The sequence below is a fragment of the Aethalodelphis obliquidens genome, unplaced genomic scaffold (genome assembly GCF_003676395.1).
Source record: "Aethalodelphis obliquidens isolate GAN/ISIS:26980383/991018 unplaced genomic scaffold, ASM367639v1 scaffold68, whole genome shotgun sequence".
Lineage (NCBI taxonomy): Eukaryota > Metazoa > Chordata > Mammalia > Artiodactyla > Delphinidae > Aethalodelphis > Aethalodelphis obliquidens.
The window spans coordinates 5404565-5424021 of record NW_020838012.1 but is presented as its reverse complement, the minus strand read 5'-3'; the positions used below and the strand labels follow the sequence as shown (position 1 = coordinate 5424021).

Sequence of the window (19457 nt, the reverse complement as noted above, 5' to 3'; positions counted from 1 at the left end):
AAAAAAAAAAAAAAAAAAAAAAAAAAAGACAGACATAGTAAAAATGCAAAAGAAAAAGTTGGAAACAAAAGGAATATGGTTCCAGGCTTAAGACAAGTGTAGAAAATAACAAAATAATGGGAGATGACATGTACTTTACCTAAAGTTTATTAAACTGAAGGAAAGAGTATGATATAATGTAATTTATTGAACTAATTCCTAATTAGTAAATAAACCTGTGTGGTTCTTAAATGGTAAATCATCTAGATTCCTACAGGATAATGATGGCTCTCTAAATTTAGTCTCTCCAAACATCCTGCCAAAAAAAAAAAAAAGAAAGAAAAAAAGAAAGAAATCAATGAGGAGAGCAAGTAAGACTGCTTATAATCCATGCCTACAGAGTAACTAGGAAATGAAGAATACAGCAGACTTCAATGTACTTCTAAATGGGAAATAAATTATATGACATCCGCACATCCAGTTCCAAAGCCCGTGCTGGAATGGAGAATCAGGTGGAGACTGAGCAGTAGACAGGTGAGTTCATGAGGATCTTGCTGGTGTAAACACAGATAAGATGATTCCCAAGAAGGAGGGAGAAGTACTGAGAACAGGTCAGGCACCTGGTGGATCACAACCCTGGCTACTGGGGAATATAAGGAAGGTGGCAGCAGCCTAGGAAGACATTGCCTAAGGGTGAGATGAAAAGAGGAGGAACCCTTAAGGGCTGAGAGATGAAGGAAAGGAGAGAAGCAGTTGGTAGAAATCACAGGTATTAAAGAGGGGAAAGAGTATCATGCAATCATACAATGCATCATCCTCTTTCTGCTTAATAGTTAATTAAAAAAAAACACTTTTAAATTAAATAGTTAATTAAAAGCACAATATAATAAAATGTATTATATTTTAGTATAATGAAATACACTTATTATACCAAAGAAGAAGGTACTCTTGAACAATAACACTAAAAAATTTCAAATCCTTCATTCCTGGATAGAACTATTTTCTTGTTGAGGCACAAAATCCCAAGATCATTTAAAATGAATAGAAAATATCAAGCAATATCCAAAGTACATTACTGTAAGGAGAAAATAAAAAGTAAGAATTAATATTTTTATCAGATGATTATACTTCCCAAGTACCATCCACAGAGTAGAACAAAATGTAACATGAAATAAATATCATTAAACCAATATTTGCATATGTGAAAGAGCATTGCAAAATTGGGAATTCTAAGACTCAGAATATGAATGGACAAAAAAACTAGAGGATATGAAACAAGAGTTGATAAAACCGGGAAATATAAGAAAAAGAAACATCATCTCAAAAAAAAACGTTCCTTCTAAAAATAAAAGTATTTGGAAAATAGCTGTTAAAATATGAACTTGTAAGAAGACATTAATTTCAGTCATAAAATTAATCTAAAATTGCTTGTATAGCATTTAGCAAAATTAAAATATTTTGAAGTATGATCTACCCTTTCTCCTTCAAAAGACTATAATTGTCTATTATCAAAAGTGGGGGTACATATTTTTTTCCAGAACTTTTCATGATGCTTTATGCATCCTAGGTGCACAGTTAATGTTTGCTCTGTGAACTAGAGCACGTCAGCCAGCTGTTCCTTACCTTATAGCAGAAAGACTCACATTTTAAGTAGAGGATAACTTTCCTTTTTATATTGTCTTGAAATTCATATGAGTCCAGTGAATCAGATCAGAGAGGTGTGTTGACTGAGCTTAGCTGGGAGGCAGTGGGGAAGATGGGAGAGTGAAAGCCTTGGAGGCAGCAGTGACAGGGTGTGAGGAGGAGAAAGGGGAACCTGAGAGCTTCTCCCTTGGGGCTTAGTGGGGGATAACGTTCAGAGTGGACACAGGGTAACAGCAACCTGAAAGCAGAAGGCACAGTGGCAGCTGCTGCCTCTCAGTGTGTTAATTCTGGCTTTCTAATAAAAAATACAATGAATTCCACATGGTCTAGATTTATGACAATCTATACCATTCATCCTATTTCCGGGTCAGAATTAGAAGCTATACTGTGAACCATGGACTTGACCTCAGCTGTCAAAGAGATGAAGGCATCTTTTTTTTTTTTTTTTTTTTAGCGGTACACGGGCCGGTCACTGTTGTGGCCTCTCCCGTCGCGGAGCACAGGCTCCGGACGCGCAGGCTCAGCGGCCATGGCTCACGGGCCCAGCCGCTCCGTGGCATGCGGGATCTTCCCAGACCGGGGCACAAACCCGTGTCCCCTGCATCGGCAGGCGGACTCTCAACCACTGCGCCACCAGGGAAGCCCGATAAAGGCATCTTATATCAGACACCAGACGGCCCTGTAATATGTAGCAGCTTCCTCTCTTATACATACTGGGGATCAACATATAAAAACAGCATGAAGCTACCCAATCACATTGTTGGTTTCCCCCCCTGTTTTTGGTTTGACACTTCCAGAGTTAATAGGAAATGTCTTTTTAAAAATTAAGATGTTTTCATCATAGGGGGCTGAACAAATTCTCACCAACTGAACGTTTATATAGCTGATCATTCATTCATGATCAACTCAAATAAAAATATTCTGCTATTTTGATAACTGTAATTGATCCCTGTCATGCATTGAACCATTGGGGCATTTTCTAATTGCATCAGAACAGTAAATACGTCGTAAATTAGAATATGCTTATCTGCAGAAAACTTTTTAAAAATAGCTACATTGTGTTTATAATGTTCCTGGCACTGCTCAAAGCCTTGACGTGTGTCAGCTCATTGAGTCCTCATGGCAGTGTGACATAGTAATTATTATGTCCATTTTACAGATGAGGAAAGTGAGGTGCAGTGAGGTTAATAGGAAAGTGAGGTACAGTGAGGATAATAACTTACTCAAGATCACTCAGCTAGTAGCTGCCAAGATTCACACTAAGGCACTCTGTCTCTGGTGTATGTGCCAAAATACTGAATCATATCTGGTGCTTTTTCCTCAAAATGGATTTTACAGTGAAAAAGTGATAGATGAAAAATAGAAAGCCAGTATTTTAATTCATCATTGAAGAATCACTTGCAGAAATGACTATTTTCTAAAATTATTTACCAGTGTTTGTCAGTATTATTGTAGGCTGTAAAAATTATATATATTTCCTAAACCAGAATTGAGACAAATGAATAACAAAAAAATTTCCCCTAGCCTGTGAATTTAGCTGATTTATAAAAGTATAAAATTAAGTGACAATTATATTCTTGATTAGTTATCTTTATTTAGAAGTTAAATAATGTGAAAATTTGGAGTTTTCCAGAAAATCATTCTATCTAGAATTCTCTTCAGTTCTGATCTGGTGTGTTAGACTGTCTTCTAAAATTCTAATTAATGTCAATTGAGGTATTGCTGATTTTGACCTCCTGACTTCCTGAGATCTAGAATATTGAAAGTCTTGGCCTCTTTCCTATAATCAATTCCAATCAACAGATATTTATTGAGTGCCTACTAAGTGTAACGCTGTTACAAAGAAATAAATATCTTCAAAGAACATGCATTGTTGTAGGGAAATTTAATGCTTCAAGATGATACAAGAAATGTCACAAATGATAGCATGACTCATTGCCACATGCATAAAATAGACAGAAAGTGCTATTGTGTTTCTGAGAGAAGAGAGAGTGCTTCGAACTCTGTTTCACCCTCATGGTTAACTATGTTCTCAAGGCAAGACTGGTGTGCATTAACCATTTGTGGGAACCTTGAGTCAGTAACTTTTAAACTCTTTCCAGCTAAGCAATAGACTTTTCAGCTTAACCCGAAACAATGGAAAGGGTAAACTAAAGAGGATCAAATTTGAGAACCAATTATATCCTAGGAGCAGCACTGTGCATTTTAAAAATATGTATTTTTAAGTTAAAACAATAGATGCACATAGCTTAAAAATATAATAGTAGTAATAAGCTTGTAAAGAAAAAATCCCACCCTCTATCTCCCTGTATTAAAAGGGAAAAGCACTTTTAGTTCTCTTAAATATTTCTTTTAATATTTGCCTGCATATATTAAAATAATACAGGCATTGATTTTCTATTACACATACCTTTTCTCTTAAACAAATATGCACATACACACACAATCATGCACATGTGCATGAGCACACACACCGAGATACTTCCCCTCCTCATATTTCCCCACAACTTTTAGTAAGTTAAGGTGCATTGTCAGTATGATTGCTCTTTGTAATTTTTTCTTTCCTTTCATGGTCTCTGTTTCCTCCTGGTTTTATTTTTCTTCTTGTTTTCGTTGGTCTCCCATTTTTGTGTGTGTTGGGAGCATCCTCAAATGTCTCATGATCCCTAGTTATGTTGATATGTAACAGTAAGGCACTAAAGCTCTGTGTGCTTGGGGTGGGGTTGGACAATTAAGTGGGAACATGGTGGGCGGGACAGCTGCTGGGTTTCCTAGAGAGGAACCAGTGATCTGGGCTGAACTGTCTATCGATGAGCTCTTCCAAGCATCAGTATCCCCAGAATTTTTCTTTGAAGTTCATCAGATTTTCCAGAGTGGAATACTTTAGTTTTCTATCTGGGAGGTGTGTACCTCTCTATCCAAGTTCTGGAAGCTCAGTGGGAGAAAAGAGCTAAGGGTCCCATAGTTAAATATATAGACTCAATTACAGCTCCTCCTCCACAAATTTGCTTCATGACTTAATTTGCCTTATTCTTCCCTTTGCTATGCCGAAGGTCCTCCCCTCCAGGGTCTCTCAGATTTTGTTTCTTAGGAGATAGCCCCTTTGCAGGATTGTGTAGTCATGGTGTAGCAGCCTGAGGGTGTCCCTATCGGGGTTCATGAGTTGGGGACCTGCATTCTGAGTTAGGGATTCTGGAGGACATGAATCAGTGCCCCTCTCTTTGCTAGTTCTCTTTAAAGTCAGACTGGCTTGGCTCTGCTAACTCCAGTTGTTATTCTTCTAAGTGCTTTCCCTAAACTTAAATGGGTATGCCTCTCTTTCTTGTTCTTTTCTTTCTTCTTATCACTTTGTCCATGTAGCTTAGTACAATTTTGTTCTCTGTTACCAACTTACTAATTTAGGAGGAAGGACAGGAGATGGCCATACAAGTTCAATCTGCCACAATGAAATAGAAGCAACTATATTATTACTGCTGTTTTTAAAATAAACTTCCCAGTAAGCCTGTGTAGTTATCCCATTTAACATATAAAGACATCGAGATTCAACTAAGGTTGAATGAGGCTTGTTTCAAAAGCTTATACTTTTCCCACTGGTTCTCAGGAAAAATAAAGTATCATGACAAGAGAGGATTGCAAACTTTTTAACGTTAAGGAGAACTGTTTAATATTCCCTTTATATTCTATGCTTCAAATAATTTTATTGGCCAAGCAAACTGTATATATGAAGTTGTGCACCATTGCATTATTTTCCCTTTTTATGTTTATCCAAGTACACAGGCAGATTTTTCTGAACAGCATTAAGTAGCCAGAGTTGTCCCACAGGGCAAAGGTCTTCTTTCTTCCAGTTTTCAGTATCATGGTTTTACTTTCCTTTAAGTCATCCTGAAGGCCATCAGGCTTCCTCTAACAGATTTTTTTCAAAACTCTCCCATCTTCTCCCCACCATATAGGCCCAAGTCCGCTGAAACATTTTTAGGTTTTTGTTAGGGCAGCACCTCACTCCCAGGTCTTAGTTGTCTTTTGTGCTAACCCAGTTCCCACACAACATATTGGCTTAAAACACAAATGATCATTCATAATCTCTCACTTTTGTGGGTCATGAATGCAGACAGCACAGTAGCTGTGGCTAGTCTCTGCTAGTATCTGGGGATTGGCTGGAAGAATCAGAAGTTGGGAGCCAGAATCATCAGAAGTCTCCTACACTCACATCTAAAGATGGATGCTGGCCGTTACTTGGAATCTGTGAAGACCTGTAAAGCATCTGAGGTTGCTCTTAACGTGTTCTCAGCATCTCAGATGCTGGCAGAAGATACAAGACTCCCAGGTTAGAGGCGAAAGACTGTTACTCAGGGCATAGCAGGCAGCATGATTTTCAAGTTCACATTGTTACTCTTCTCCTTAAGACCCATGGAGGGCATGGGGGAGGGGTGGAGTAACTTAGTTGGGTGCTGCACATGTAGTAGGTATACATGACAGCTGAGGAGGCTTAGGAAACTCAGCCTTTTCAAGGGGTTGCAAACAAACTTGCTCCAACTTTGTACTGGAAGGCAGCATGATCTTTATTCTCATACTTGCCATCAAAGAATTTACCCTTGTTCCAGAGGGAGGCACTGTCTAACTCATCAGGTTGTTTGGTATACAAACACTTTTGGAAAGAGAGTCTGGAACAAAGGACAGTAAGTTTCTCTGCTAGTAAGATGTGCAGAAGCACAAAAGACCCATTGAGAGCTTCCCTGGTGGTGCAGTGGTTGAGAGTCCGCCTGCCAATGAAGGGGACAGGGGTTCGTGTCCCGGTCCGGGAAGATCCCACTTGCCGCGGAGCGGCTGGGCCCGTGAGACATGGCTGCTGGACCTGTGCGTCCGGAGCCTGTACTCCACAACGGGAGAAGACACAACAAAAAAAAGAGCGCCCAACACAAAAAAAAAAAAAAAAAAAAAAAAAAAAGACCCATTGAGAAGATTGTCTCAGTGAAAGGAAGAAGAGAATGGGTATTGGAAAATAATTAGCAACTTCTGACACATTGTTTATTAGAACAAACTGAGTTATCAACAAATAATTTTACCAAAGTGTAATAAGTATAAGGGAATTTAGACTTCTTATTTGGTGTTCTAAAAGCAATCTGGCAAATTCTGCTTGCAGACTCTGATTCAGACAGGGCTTCATATACAAAATGCTCAAAGGAAGTAATTTAGATACTGAGGAAATCTTCTATTGTTGTCTTATTGTTATTATTGTCATTAGCTCTTTGAGCATATGCATATGACTTACCACGTCTAATATGCTTCAGTAGTTTTGGATGACGTATTTTCATAAGAACATTTATTACAATTAAAGTAAATATTTAGCCTGGAGAAGGGCAGACTCAGGGGTATGCATGAAATAAGAGACTGCCAGGTAAAGAAAGAGGGAACTGTCATAGAAGACATGATGGGAAAGACCATAGCACATTTAGAAACAGACAGAAGGCTGCCAATGTGGCTAGAGCAATGTTGATGTGGGGAAGTGGTCTGAGATAAGGCTGGAGAACTGGGCAGGGTCCAAAAGCTGAACTTGGCTTCTGCTTGGAGACCTGTTTGGTAGTGAGGAGGTATACGTGAGGATAGACCTGCAGGAGGCTGTGGCCATAGTCCGGGTGAGAAGTTTTGGTGGCATGGACTAAAGAGCTGGCTTTGGAGGAAAGACATGGATGGATGCTTTTCAACATCACTGAGTAGAAGAATTCACCAATTCTAGAAAAAAAGACTTTATCATCCACCAGTATTATTTTCTAAGTGTCATAAGTCGTATATGGCCCTTTGAAAGCATGAAGGTTGACAACACAGGCTCTGGAGTGAGACTAGCTGTGTCCAAATCTTACTTCTACCACTTCCTAACTACATGAACTTAGGCAATGTGGCCTTCAGATCCCTCAACTGTAAAATAAGTTGCCTAGAAATATCTTTTTATAGCATCTGTGTGATTGTCAAAATGGTGATGATAATTTGTGGAAAGACAGCACAGGCCAAATATACAAATTTGTTTAACTTAAGGAAGTTTACAAGAACCTAACTGGGTGGCAGGGGTTGTGCAAAGCAGGAGGCTTTCCTCCTTATCCCCATTAGAGGAGCAAATGTCCCAGACCTTCAGGTACGTCAGAGGTGTCCCAGCATTCCCCTGACTGGAAGGCCGCCCATGTGGCTGGTCTTTCTTGGTGTTTACCTTGCCATTCTTATGTGATGCCTTAGCCCCTTTTGCCTTGTAGCAATATTTATGAATTGCTCATTAGGTGCATGTAACTAACACTCCCAACATCTTACTGCATTTTCCTCAAGGTTAGAACACCTGTGTCTTTTAGCAAGTCAAAGATTTAGGTCTGTTTGAAGTTTATTCCTGCAACTTTGTGCAATGATTTAATGATGTAATTGTGTAAAAAACTTGGCCCAAACCTAGAAGATTGTAGTACATGATAGAATGCAGGTGTTAGTTATTAGTGAATTGTTAAGTAAATCTGTAGTTTAGTTTTAGTTATTCTAAATTCTATTATAAAGTTCTTTTCTAAAAATACTTTCTTTTATTATTTTCCAAGAACCTGGAATAAAGTATCCCTTCAAGTGTAATAATCCAGACATGTCTAAACTAAGTGAACCAGCTCACAGTTCTGCTGTTTAGGCAGGGATAACAGTAAAAAGAGTCTGCCAGAGTTTCAGTTATGCAAATTTAGTAAACGGTGGGACCCAGACTAACCTAGCTTTGCATTAATTTATAACTCTTAAAAAAACACCCAATGGAAAAAAATCCCTCTATGTATTATTATGTCAGGTGAATATGTTTTATAAAAGCTCTTTGTTAAGTGAAAAGTTTCAAAATATTAACAATTTTTACGCTTAATATTACTGAACTAATAAATTACAGCCATATTAATAATAATAATAATAATCAGCAATAAGGTTCGTGTGGCTTTATTCCTTCCTTAATTTGCTTAAGGGATTCCTTTATGTACCTAAGAGGAAAAAAATAGGATCACTAATTAATATGCTAGGTAGTAAAATATCTGACTGGATCAAGTTTGGTTGGGTACATCAGGCTGTCCCAAGCCATCTCTTCAGAATATTCATAAAGAAATTTACCAGGTCTAGTCTTACAGCTTGAGGATGATTCAGGGGCTCATGGGAGTAATTAAAAGTAAAGATTAAGTCAGTAATGGTTGTACTCAATAACTGTATCAAACCTGGGCCAAATAATCTGCTGATAGGCAAACAATGCCATGCCTTTCCCAGGGGATAACACCTGATCCGTCCCTCTTAATACACTTAGGAGCTCCTGGTTGTCAGAATTCAGACATCATTAATGATTATTCTAATATTGTTTCCCTAAAATAGCAGCAGTAATTTGATCCCCTCTTCTCTTGCTGTGAATACAGTCTGCCTCTGCATAGTCCTTAGTCATCCTGGGTTCACCTCCAAAACTTTTTCTCCTGGTTGTAGATTTACATTGTGAAGCTGCAGATGGGGAAAAAATTCTTCCCCTTAACCCTCTCTCGTTATCTCTTATGATGTTATTGGAGATTTTGAGTTGAGAATCAATAAAGAGAGGGGATGGGAAAAAGAGGGAGAAAGAAACATCACTTTTTATTCATGCCTCTCTTCTTATATATTTATTTATTTCATAGTCATGGAGGAACTATTTCTTGAACAAAAGTAGTTATTCATTGTGATAAAAAGGACAACACCATGAACGACAATGATCTATGCAGACAATAGTGAAACAGATGAATATAAAAATAGAAGAAAAGAGATACTTTTTAAAAATCTGGCCTTACCAAATTGAAGTAAGAAATTAAAAGAAGAGTACCTGGAATTTGACTAACTAAATTATAAAGTTACTATGTTCTTCCTTTGCCCCAGTAGAATTTACTATAGTTGGCCAGATACAGTTACTTGACACTTATTCGGATTTCTCTAAATTTTTCAATTAAACAGATGTAGTGGAAGAGATCACATAAACGGTTATTTCTCATCTATCTGAGATCCACATCAATGAAGAGTAACCACAGTACAACTGTCATTTAAAACTTCCTCTTTAAGATTCCCCAGCAACTTAAATTTTATCAATAAGCTATTAAAATTTATAACTTTACCAACACATTTCTGAGATAGTAACTGAAACTTTTAACTTGACTTTTACAATTCTACTTTTTTTTTTTAATACAAAGACTTGAGGAAGTGATAACAGATGAATGTGGAATTCTATAGTCTTAAAATTGAAAAAGAGTTGAGGATTCACTTTGCATTTTATAGTAAACTAAGCTGAGTTCTAGAAAATCAAAGGATGCTATGAGAATTTTCAAGTCCAGGACCAAACTCAGTTTCTTGATGTCTTAGAGAATGTCTTCTTCACTATACTATACTACATTTAGAGAAGATTCTAAGTCTTGAAAAAAATTCCCTGAGAGAAAATATGAAAAATAATACCTGATGTATTTGTTATTATTTTCAGTGCAATGTTTTTTTCTTTATACACACATAAGTGAGCTACTAATAACACAATAACAGGAAAAATATAAAAAGCTAAATTTCTTACATTAAGGAAAATGTTTGGGAAACAAGTCCAAAATTTATAAAAATATTGGTACAGAATTTCTGGTTTTAGTTTCATTTTAAATTAGTTTATCACAAAGTCCAATGTCTTAGTTCATTAAATAGCTAAGATAATATAGAAAGGAAACTGAAAATCTACTTACATACATATACTTTTTAATTTTAGGGAAACAGGCTTTCTAACAATCAACAACTGATACCAAGACAGTCAAATAACAGTTAATATCTTGTTCTGGATTGTTAAACATTTTTCTCTTTGAACTCAAATCCACATAAGCATCTGAGCAGTTGGTTGGTAGAAAGCAGAACTTCAGGTGTGTCCTAGCTTCATGTTTCATACATAATCTACTTAATTTATATTCAAATTTAGTGTGGTGATGTTGTGTTCCAGTTTTAAATGTCTTTTATTCTATTAGCCCGTGAAATAATGGCCATTTTGGATATTGTTATATACAAAACTTTGCTTAGTACATTAATTTATAAGAAATTGCAAGATAGAAATATGGAACTATGTGGATTTTGTTTAAAAAAATGGAAACAAATAGTATAAACATACTGCTTAGTTGCTTGAAAAAATCACACACAAAATTTAATACTATAGTCTATACTGATTTTCCTTAGTATGAAAGGTGATTTTTTTTAAAACAGAGTCTGCCATGTACTTTCTTAGAGACTTTTACTACAGATTTATTAGCAAGTTAAAGGCAAAATAGGGTGTAATGAATAGAAAATAGAGTGCCAAGTAGCCCAATTTCTGTTTCCAACCTTAGTATATTAGAAAGCAACCATTCTAAAGTCATACTTTGGAACAGTATCTCCCTTGTCTACTTCTACTCAGGCATGTCAGATGATTTTTATACCTTCTTTGCAAAGCTAATTGCTCCTAATTCCCCGATATTAAATATTTTCTTAAAATTCTAAAAAGTAATGTTGAAGGAGTGTTCCTTGTACGCAATATGACAGATAAAGAAACTCTAAGTGATGTTTACAAGTCTTTTTTTTTTTTTTTTTTTTTTTGCGGTAAGTGGGCCTCTCACTGTTGCAGCCTCTCCCGTTGCGGAGCACAGGCTCAGCGGCCATGGCTCACGGGCCCAGCCGCTCCACGGCATGTGGGATCTTCCCGGACCGGGGCAAGAACCCGTGTCCCCTGCATCGGCAGGCGGACTCTCAACCACTGCGCCACCAGGGAAGCCCTGCCATTTATTAGTTGTGTGACATGGACCACGTTATTTTATCCCTTTATGTCTTAACTGCCTCTTCTGTAAAATGGGAATGATAAATGGGACCTTCAACCTGGAGATACTGGAATAACAAATGAGTTAATATGTGCATAAGCACTCTGCACAGCACTTGGCATACTGTGTTATGTGACTTAGTCATTCATTTCTGATAACATTCATCATATTTTATATTACATTTATTGGTATTTTAATCTCCCTGTTGTAGGAAGCTGCACCTAGATACAAGGAAGTTCATTTAATAAACATGAGGGCTAGAAATATTGGTATATAATATGTAGTCACTGCTTTCAAGGAGCTTACAGACTAGTGGGAAAGAGAAAAAACAAGCTGATAACTGCAGTTGGAGAAAATGTTATGGGAAAGGTCTATGAAAGGTCCTATGGAAGCAGAGTGTAGGAAGTGTAACAGATGAAGGAAGAATTCTTTACAACTGGAGCCAGGCAGGGTGTTTGGGCCATGTTTCATTCATTTGCTCACCCTGCCCTTCATTCATCCATTCCCCCATCTGTTCAATATTTAATGAGTTCCCACTGTGATTTAGGTCAGAGTATTAAATTGTGATTTAAAAAATAAACAAACTTCTCTCCATTTTTGGAGTCTAGAATTTAGTTAAGGGGGCTGATACTAAAAAATACATTCTTTAAAAAAATTCCACTTTGACTGAAATTAATAATCATGTGTATATTTAATCTTATCTTATATGATATTTTCTTTTAAATAGTTTTTTATGAAAGCACATATGGTTGATTTTTATTTTCAGTCTTCAAATCTTTGTCTTTTAATAAGAGCATTAATTCATTTACTATTGCTAATAAGAGCTAGAGCTGTTAGACTCTAAAATTTACTGTTTTCTGCTTCATTTGTTTATGATTTGCCTCCTTCTTTTGATGTGTGAAATTTATTTTCACTCCTTTTATTTTTTCTCTCTAATGATTTGGAGAGAAGATTTACCTTCTGTTACAGATTCACCTATTCCATTTTACTTTAAATACTTTACTTAAACCTAAGTTAATGTTAATGGGGAAATTATATCAACTATTAGAGGGCAGAATGAAAGAATTAGCACTCTTTATTGCTCCTATGCCCCCACTCACCTATTTCACAGGTTTTGTTGATATAATATTAAAGTTAACTGTCATGTTTTTATCTTTAAGACACAGATATTCACAATTATATTTTGTAGTGTAAGACAAACACAGAGAGAAACTTTTAATACTCTGTTGACACTGTTAGTAAACCATGTCTTGCCTATTCTTCTTATCTATTTTATTTCTAGACAACTGGTGCTTAGTTTGGGATATAAGTTTTAAGAGTGCCATGAATATCAGAAGACAAGTTCTTTTGCCTCAGACATGAATTCCAATATTAATTAGTTTAAAAATTCTCTGTAGACTACAGATTAAAGGGAACTCACAAATGTATGCAGGGTCCAAGCTGGAAGTTAAATCATGAAGTGTATCAGTTATAAGATATTTAGATAAAGTCTATGGCAAAAGGGAGAGGTGCAGACCTATTTTGAAGGCATTCATATTCAATTTGTTTTTAAGTGGGGAAGGAAAAAATGACTGTAAGCCCCATCTGGCTCATGGATAGCTACTGTTTCTGTAGACACTGCTTGAGTGATTTTTACAATTTAGTGGTGAAGAGGAGAAGTCTGAGGCAAACATGATTCCTTATGTATATGACCTGTTTTTTGTTTTGTTTTAATCTGGACTTTTCCCCCCTTATCCCTTGAAATAAAGAGAAAAAAAATGCAATAATAAAGCAATTTTTAAAAATTAAGTTGAAATATAATCAGTAATCCCTTTCAGTTTTCAAACTCAGGTTTTGAATTAAAGTATTTTATTTTTGAATGTTATTTCTTTGCCATGTGTTCTGGTCTTTTCTTTAAAAATATCTGTGTCTCATTTTTCACTTCCTTCCATGTTAGTCAGGGTTCTCCAAAGCAATATATATAACGTTATTATAGCCAATTCCTATAGTAACATTATATATATTGCTTTGGAGAACCCTGACTAACACAGTTCCCACAACTGGCTGATCTAGAAAAGTCTGTAGGATCTTCAGGCCCTGTGATCAGGGAAGTCAATTGCCTTGGTGGGAGGGATGGGTTATTTCTCCTTTAACTGTGCCTAGCCTAAGTATTCTTCCTGAGGACTCCAATTGCCTTTGGCTTTTGAAAACGTATTCTGAGTTCCAGAATATCAGTACTATGGGAATTCTAAAGTGTGTATATGTTAAATGAAATGAAAATGTAAAGGTATGTCAGTTTTGTATCACAAAATGATGCATGCTTACGCCGAAAATCGTAATTATTTTAAAAACTTAATTCAAAGAGTACTTAATGAATAACTTTTATGTGTTAGGTAATGTACCAGACTGTAGAGGACATACAACTTTAGATGCAGACTCTGCCTTCCCGAATTTCCCTTATAGTACCAAAGAGTTACCAAACCTAGATGACTAGACTGTAAAGCCTGAGACGTCATGCAAAAGGGATTTACAACTGCTGGAAAAGGACTATTTCTGGTTGGTGGAGATCATGGAAGGATTATTTGAGATAACGTTAAAAGTATGTTAAACTTAGACAGCATTGGAAGAAGCATGTGAAAAAAACACATTTTAGAAAAAAATATGTGGAGTATGTAAGTTCAGAGTGTATTTGAAAATTCAAAAGAAGCTGGGTTTAACTGATGCTCCAGGTCATTGATGGAGGTTAGTACCAGTTATTCTGGAGAGTTCTGTTAGGACTGTTGTGTGGAAGGCTTTGAGGTCCAGACTTAAGAGTTTAACTTTCTTATAGAGAAAATTTTCCTTATTTGTGTTTCTATCCATAAAATGTTGCCTAACAGTAGACACTCAATAAAATATTTGTGTAAAATGAAGTCATGAAAATTGTAACTGCACATCCAAAATGACTCTGTATGTGCTTAAATTCACTCATGTAGAGTTTTTTTTTTTTCTTTCAGGAATTTTTTTTTTAAGTTTTTCAAAACCAATTTTATGGAAATAGATGAATGAATGAGATTTGCATATAATATCACTGTAGACTAAATTAGAAGATTTTTTCCCCTTTAGTAAACAGGAACATAAGTAAGGATACCACTTAACAAAATTATTATAATTATGAGTAAGGTTTCAATTAAAAATATGTTGAAAAACATGGATTGAATATCATGAAATACCCAGCGTCATAGCAAAAGAAGCAATTTTCCACAATTAACAGGTCCACCAAAGGCCAGAGTTGCAAAGGGTATGTCTGAATACTGGTGAAGGGTGTAATTATCTCTGAGGTTGGAGAAGGTTTCTATGCATTGGCTTGTTTGCCGACATCTGTCAGCTGTTGCAGGTTGCCACATCTCTGTTCTAGTTTTTAGCCTTAATATGATATCCTCAAATGTGTAAGCTGAGTGGAGTTACATACAAAAGTATATGCTGGGTATTTTTCTCTGAACATATGTTCTTCCACGAAGAAGAACATTTCCCATTTCTGAAAAGCATTTTTTATTTGCCAGCAGAAACTTGTATTTTTACACATCAGTTTTCACTAAGTCAAGGCGTTTTCTTAAATCAAACAGCAGGCAAAAGGTTTCCTGTGGAATAAGTGGGAGTGACTTACATTAAAAGATATTCTCTGACATAAAACAACTTCTAAAGGCTGTGCTTGCTGTTCTGAGAATCTTTAGAGTAATCTTGGCTCTAATTGATGTCCCCATCTCGTCTACATCTTAAAAAAAAGGAATATTCATGCAGTTGTGGTAGAGAAAGTGAACTGGAATCAGGTAACAGAAAGTTATCAGAATCAGGGAAGTGCTACTTCTTGACTATATAACTTTCAACAAGTGATTTAACCTCTCTTTGTGTGTCCCAGTTTACTTTTCTTATTCTAAGGGCTTTACATGAATGTCTTAATTCTCACACAACTCTAGGGAGTAGATACCATAACAGGAAATTCAACTACAAGCAATTTATCGAAGCAGATAACATGTAAGCCTAGGAAATGAACCAGGCTTCTGTCCCCTGAGTCATAACCTTACCCATTTTCTTCTGTACCTATCAAAAACTATGTACCTTATAAGAATCTTATGAGGTGTAAATGTCTGAACACAGCAGGTGTTTATTAAATGGTTTTTGATTCTGAATATAAACTTTTGAGAAGTAGAGATTTTAAAAAGTTTAATTTAATTAATTAATTAATTAATTAATTAAGGGTGTGCCGGGTCTTAGTTGCAGCAGGCGGGATCTTTAGTTGCGGCATGTGGACTCTTAGTTGTGGCATGCATGTGGGATCTATTTCCCCAACCAGGGATCAAACCCCGGCCCCAGCATTAGGAGCTTGGAATCTTACCCACTGGATCACCAGGGAAGTCCCCTAAAAAGTTTAAATTTTTGACAAAAATTTTTATTCTTGTTAAAATAAAGAAAACTTGCTGGGAAAAAATATTTGTGAACAATATTGTCAGTAAAGGTAATTGGAACACATTCAGGTGGTTGGTAGAGCCCCACTTTCAGCCTGAATTACTTTATGGAGCATTAGGTCACAGATTATTGAATCTTCGAATTATAGTGGAAAATTTATGCAGGATTTCATTTTTTTGGCCTACTTAAATTCCAATTACCAAAGGCTATGCCTGGAGTTGAAGGGTCATACTTAGAACAATGACACTTGGAAGAAATGAAGACCCACTTAATTATTTAATGGGACTGCGAAATGCCAAGTACAGCCATAAAATGCTAAAATTCATAGCAGACAAATCTTTTGGTATTATACATTTTCATCAGCATCATCATGGTGATACTAACATATGCCTTCTAATACCAGGTCAGAAATTATATCATGCTTGGTTTGTGGTAAATTGTTGGTTGACTGGGAGTGACTCCAGGGCAGTAGGCAATAGACTCACATCATACCAAAAGCATATTTTCTCTGTTTGATTCTATAAGCTTTCCTAACTGGATAAGTACATTTTCTGAAATTGCATTGGCTTCATTTTCTCAGTAAAGATTTTAAGTGGGATGAAATGTTGGTTAATCATATGGGTTTGTGAGTATTTTAAACTAATTTATATTTTAAGGACCAAGCTCTTTTCATGAAAAAAAAATTAATGAGTTATGGTTTCAAGTGAGACCATTAGGATAAAGCTGTCTTTAAGCAAGTTGGATAGCAACAGGGGAAAAGCAGGTTTAGAGGACACATGGGAATAACTAGATGTTTTGCAACACTGGGTTTAGAGTCCTTGTGGGGTATCTGTGTGAAAATTCTGGAAGATAACTAGACATACAGTACTGGAACTTAGAGGAGAACTAGTGACTTTAGACATCAATTTGAGAATCATTAGCTTATTTGGTGCTGGAAGAATGGGAGCTGAGGTAGCCACACACACAGAGTGTGGTTTATCAGATTTTTCAGTAAAGTGGAATATCGTGGCAGTGGGATTTGCTTATTACTCTCTTCTGCTATTTATTTTTTTTTAATCAGTGATTTAGATTAGCACATAGAAAGTGAGTGGGCTTTTCAGGATTTCAGATATGAACTGAATGGCATGAGTGCCTCATGCATTGAGTCAGATTCAGCTATTTTCATTTAACTGGAATCAGTGTCTGAAAACAAAATGATAATTTAGAGGAATAAATATGAAATGTTACATTTAGGTTGAAATATTAAATCCAGCTCTACAGACAGGATAGCAAAGCCAGGCTTTAAAAGGCTTAGTTTGAAGATGGACTAGATATTTTTTGTACACAAGTGATAGTTTCTTTGCACCTCTCCTTCCCTCCCTTCCTTTTTTTTTAAATTTTAATTAATTAATTTAATTTATTTTTGGCTGCGTTGGATCTTTGTTGCTGTGTGCTGGCTTTCCCTAGTTGCAGAGAGCGGCTAGCGGGGGCTACTCTTCATTGTGGTATGTGGGCTTCTAATTGTGGTGGCTTCTCTTTGTTGCGGAACATGGGCTCTAGGCACCCAGGCTTCAGTAGTTGTGGCACGTGGGCTCAGTAGTTGTGGCTCACAGGCTTAGTTGCTCCGCAGCATGTGGGATCTTCCCAGACCAGGCCTCAAACTCGTGTCCCCTGCATTGGCAAGCAGATTCTTAACCACTGTGCCACCAGAGAAGTCCCTCCCCTCCCTTCCTTTTCCTACCCAAACAAACTAATTGCTGTCTTGGATGGTATCAACAAAAGACATTCTCTATTTCAAAATTTGTGTCTAGAACTTGGTATATTGTTGTTTTTCCTCCTCTTCCTTATTCTTCTTCAGATCTGTAACACATTCAGAAGATGATGCCAGTTTGACTGGGTGATGAGTAGATCTGTAAATTATGTACCAAGAAGTTAATGTAAATAGTTTAAGAAATTTTTAGCCAGGTGATATTGGGAGCATGTTAACTACCTGCAAATGACTAAATGGTTGTTACTATTTATGCTTTTTCACAAACTCATTTTTTTTATATTTCCCCACTAACTTATTCTCGTAATTACCTTTCAAGACTCAATTTTAGAGACACCTTCTCTGTGATTACCTGCCTGATGGTCCCAGGTGGATGGATCATTCCCTCTTTTGTGTTCTCTGTGTCCCTGCCCCATCCTTTTTGTTTCAGCACTTACCACACTGAAGCACATTAATTTATTGATCCATGTGCCTCTCTCCACTAGCCTGCAATGGATGTGAGAGCACAGACCTCATCTTAGTATTGTGTATTTTTCATATCTGTAGCCCAAGTCCTAGTTCAATTTTTGATAGTATGCTTTTGTACTGAATTGAACTGGGGGTAGAATAGAAATGTTCTTCTTTGCTCTGGAGGAATAAAATAGGGTCAAAGTGCAGAAGTGACAAGGACGCAGATTAGTTAAATTCATTACTAACAATTAGAGCTGTCTGAAAATGAAATGACCTGCCTTTACAATGTAGGTTAAGCACAAGGTGAATGATAATGCAGAAGAGATGTTGCTTAGCCTGACTTCTAAATTCCCTTCCAACTCCTGTATCCCATGCCTTACATTTTTATCATGTGTCAGTAACTGCCTTCTTGGGTAGCCTTCAAAAGTACTTTCATATATTTTATCTCATTTATTTGAACAAATGTCCTGTGATGTATGTAGGGATAGGGATTATCATTCTAATTGTTCAGTAAAATGAGGCATAAAGAAATTAAGCGACTTGAACAGGGATACTCCATCAGCATGAAATTTGAGACCAGAATATCCTCTTCCTCATGGTAGTTTAGCATTCTTTTATAGATAAAAATATCTGAAATGGTCTGATTTGGACATTCGGGGTACATGCTCATTTAGATATTCATTTAGAAATATGTTTTTTCCTGTTTATGCTTTTATGCATGGTTAATTTTTTAAATGATCAAACCACTGCCTGGCTTTTTCATGCTACTTTTAATTATTGTATTTTTTTTGATTGTTCTGAATAGCAAGGACAACAGAAAAGCATACATATAAAACAGTGCCTAAGAAGAAACAGTGATAACACACCACATATTTCAAAAGTCTGGCTGCGTGAACGTCTCACTATGTGAGCATACCCCCTGCATTCCATGTCAGGATCCCCAAGAGTGGAGCCCGGGCTATTGTAGGTCAGTGGCCAGATTTGACAGCGATATCTGGCTTCAGCACATTCCCTGGAAAGGCTAGAAATAGAGAAGAGTCATTCTGGATTGCATTAAACACCTATTACGGATTTTATTTTATTATGTTCTGTGTTCCTACTCTGACAGCTGTACAGGAAGGATTGCACTTAAAGTTAGATATTTCCTGCAGTAAGGTTAAGATCATATGAGGAAGTAAACCAATCATTTCAGTTACCTATCCCTGTGTAACAAACCACATTAGAATTTAGTGGCTTGGGGCTTCCCTGGTGGCGCAGTGGTTAAGCATCCACCTGCCAATGCAGGGGACACGAGTTTGAGCCCTAGTGCAGGAAGATCCCACATGCCTCAGAGCAACTAAGCCTGTGAGCCACAACTACTGAGCCTGTGCTCTAGAGCCCGCAAGCCACAGCTACTGAGC

At 36.7% G+C, this 19457-nt stretch overlaps 1 protein-coding gene across 16 annotated transcripts in view; it reads left to right on the top strand.

The window, feature by feature from the left end:
- RALYL (RALY RNA binding protein like) overlaps positions 1–19457 on the top strand; it is an 836785-nt gene that overhangs the window by 50305 nt on the left and 767023 nt on the right. For 4 of the 16 annotated variants that reach the window (XM_027089721.1, XM_027089719.1, XM_027089720.1 and 1 more), the window contains 2 exons: positions 510–513; positions 974–1074. The exons of the other annotated variants lie outside the window; for them this stretch is intronic. In XM_027089721.1, the coding sequence (XP_026945522.1) occupies positions 1017–1074 (58 nt within the window). In that variant the 5' untranslated portion in view covers positions 510–513; positions 974–1016. The remainder of the gene's footprint in view (positions 1–509; positions 514–973; positions 1075–19457) is intronic. 16 annotated transcript variants of the gene reach the window in all.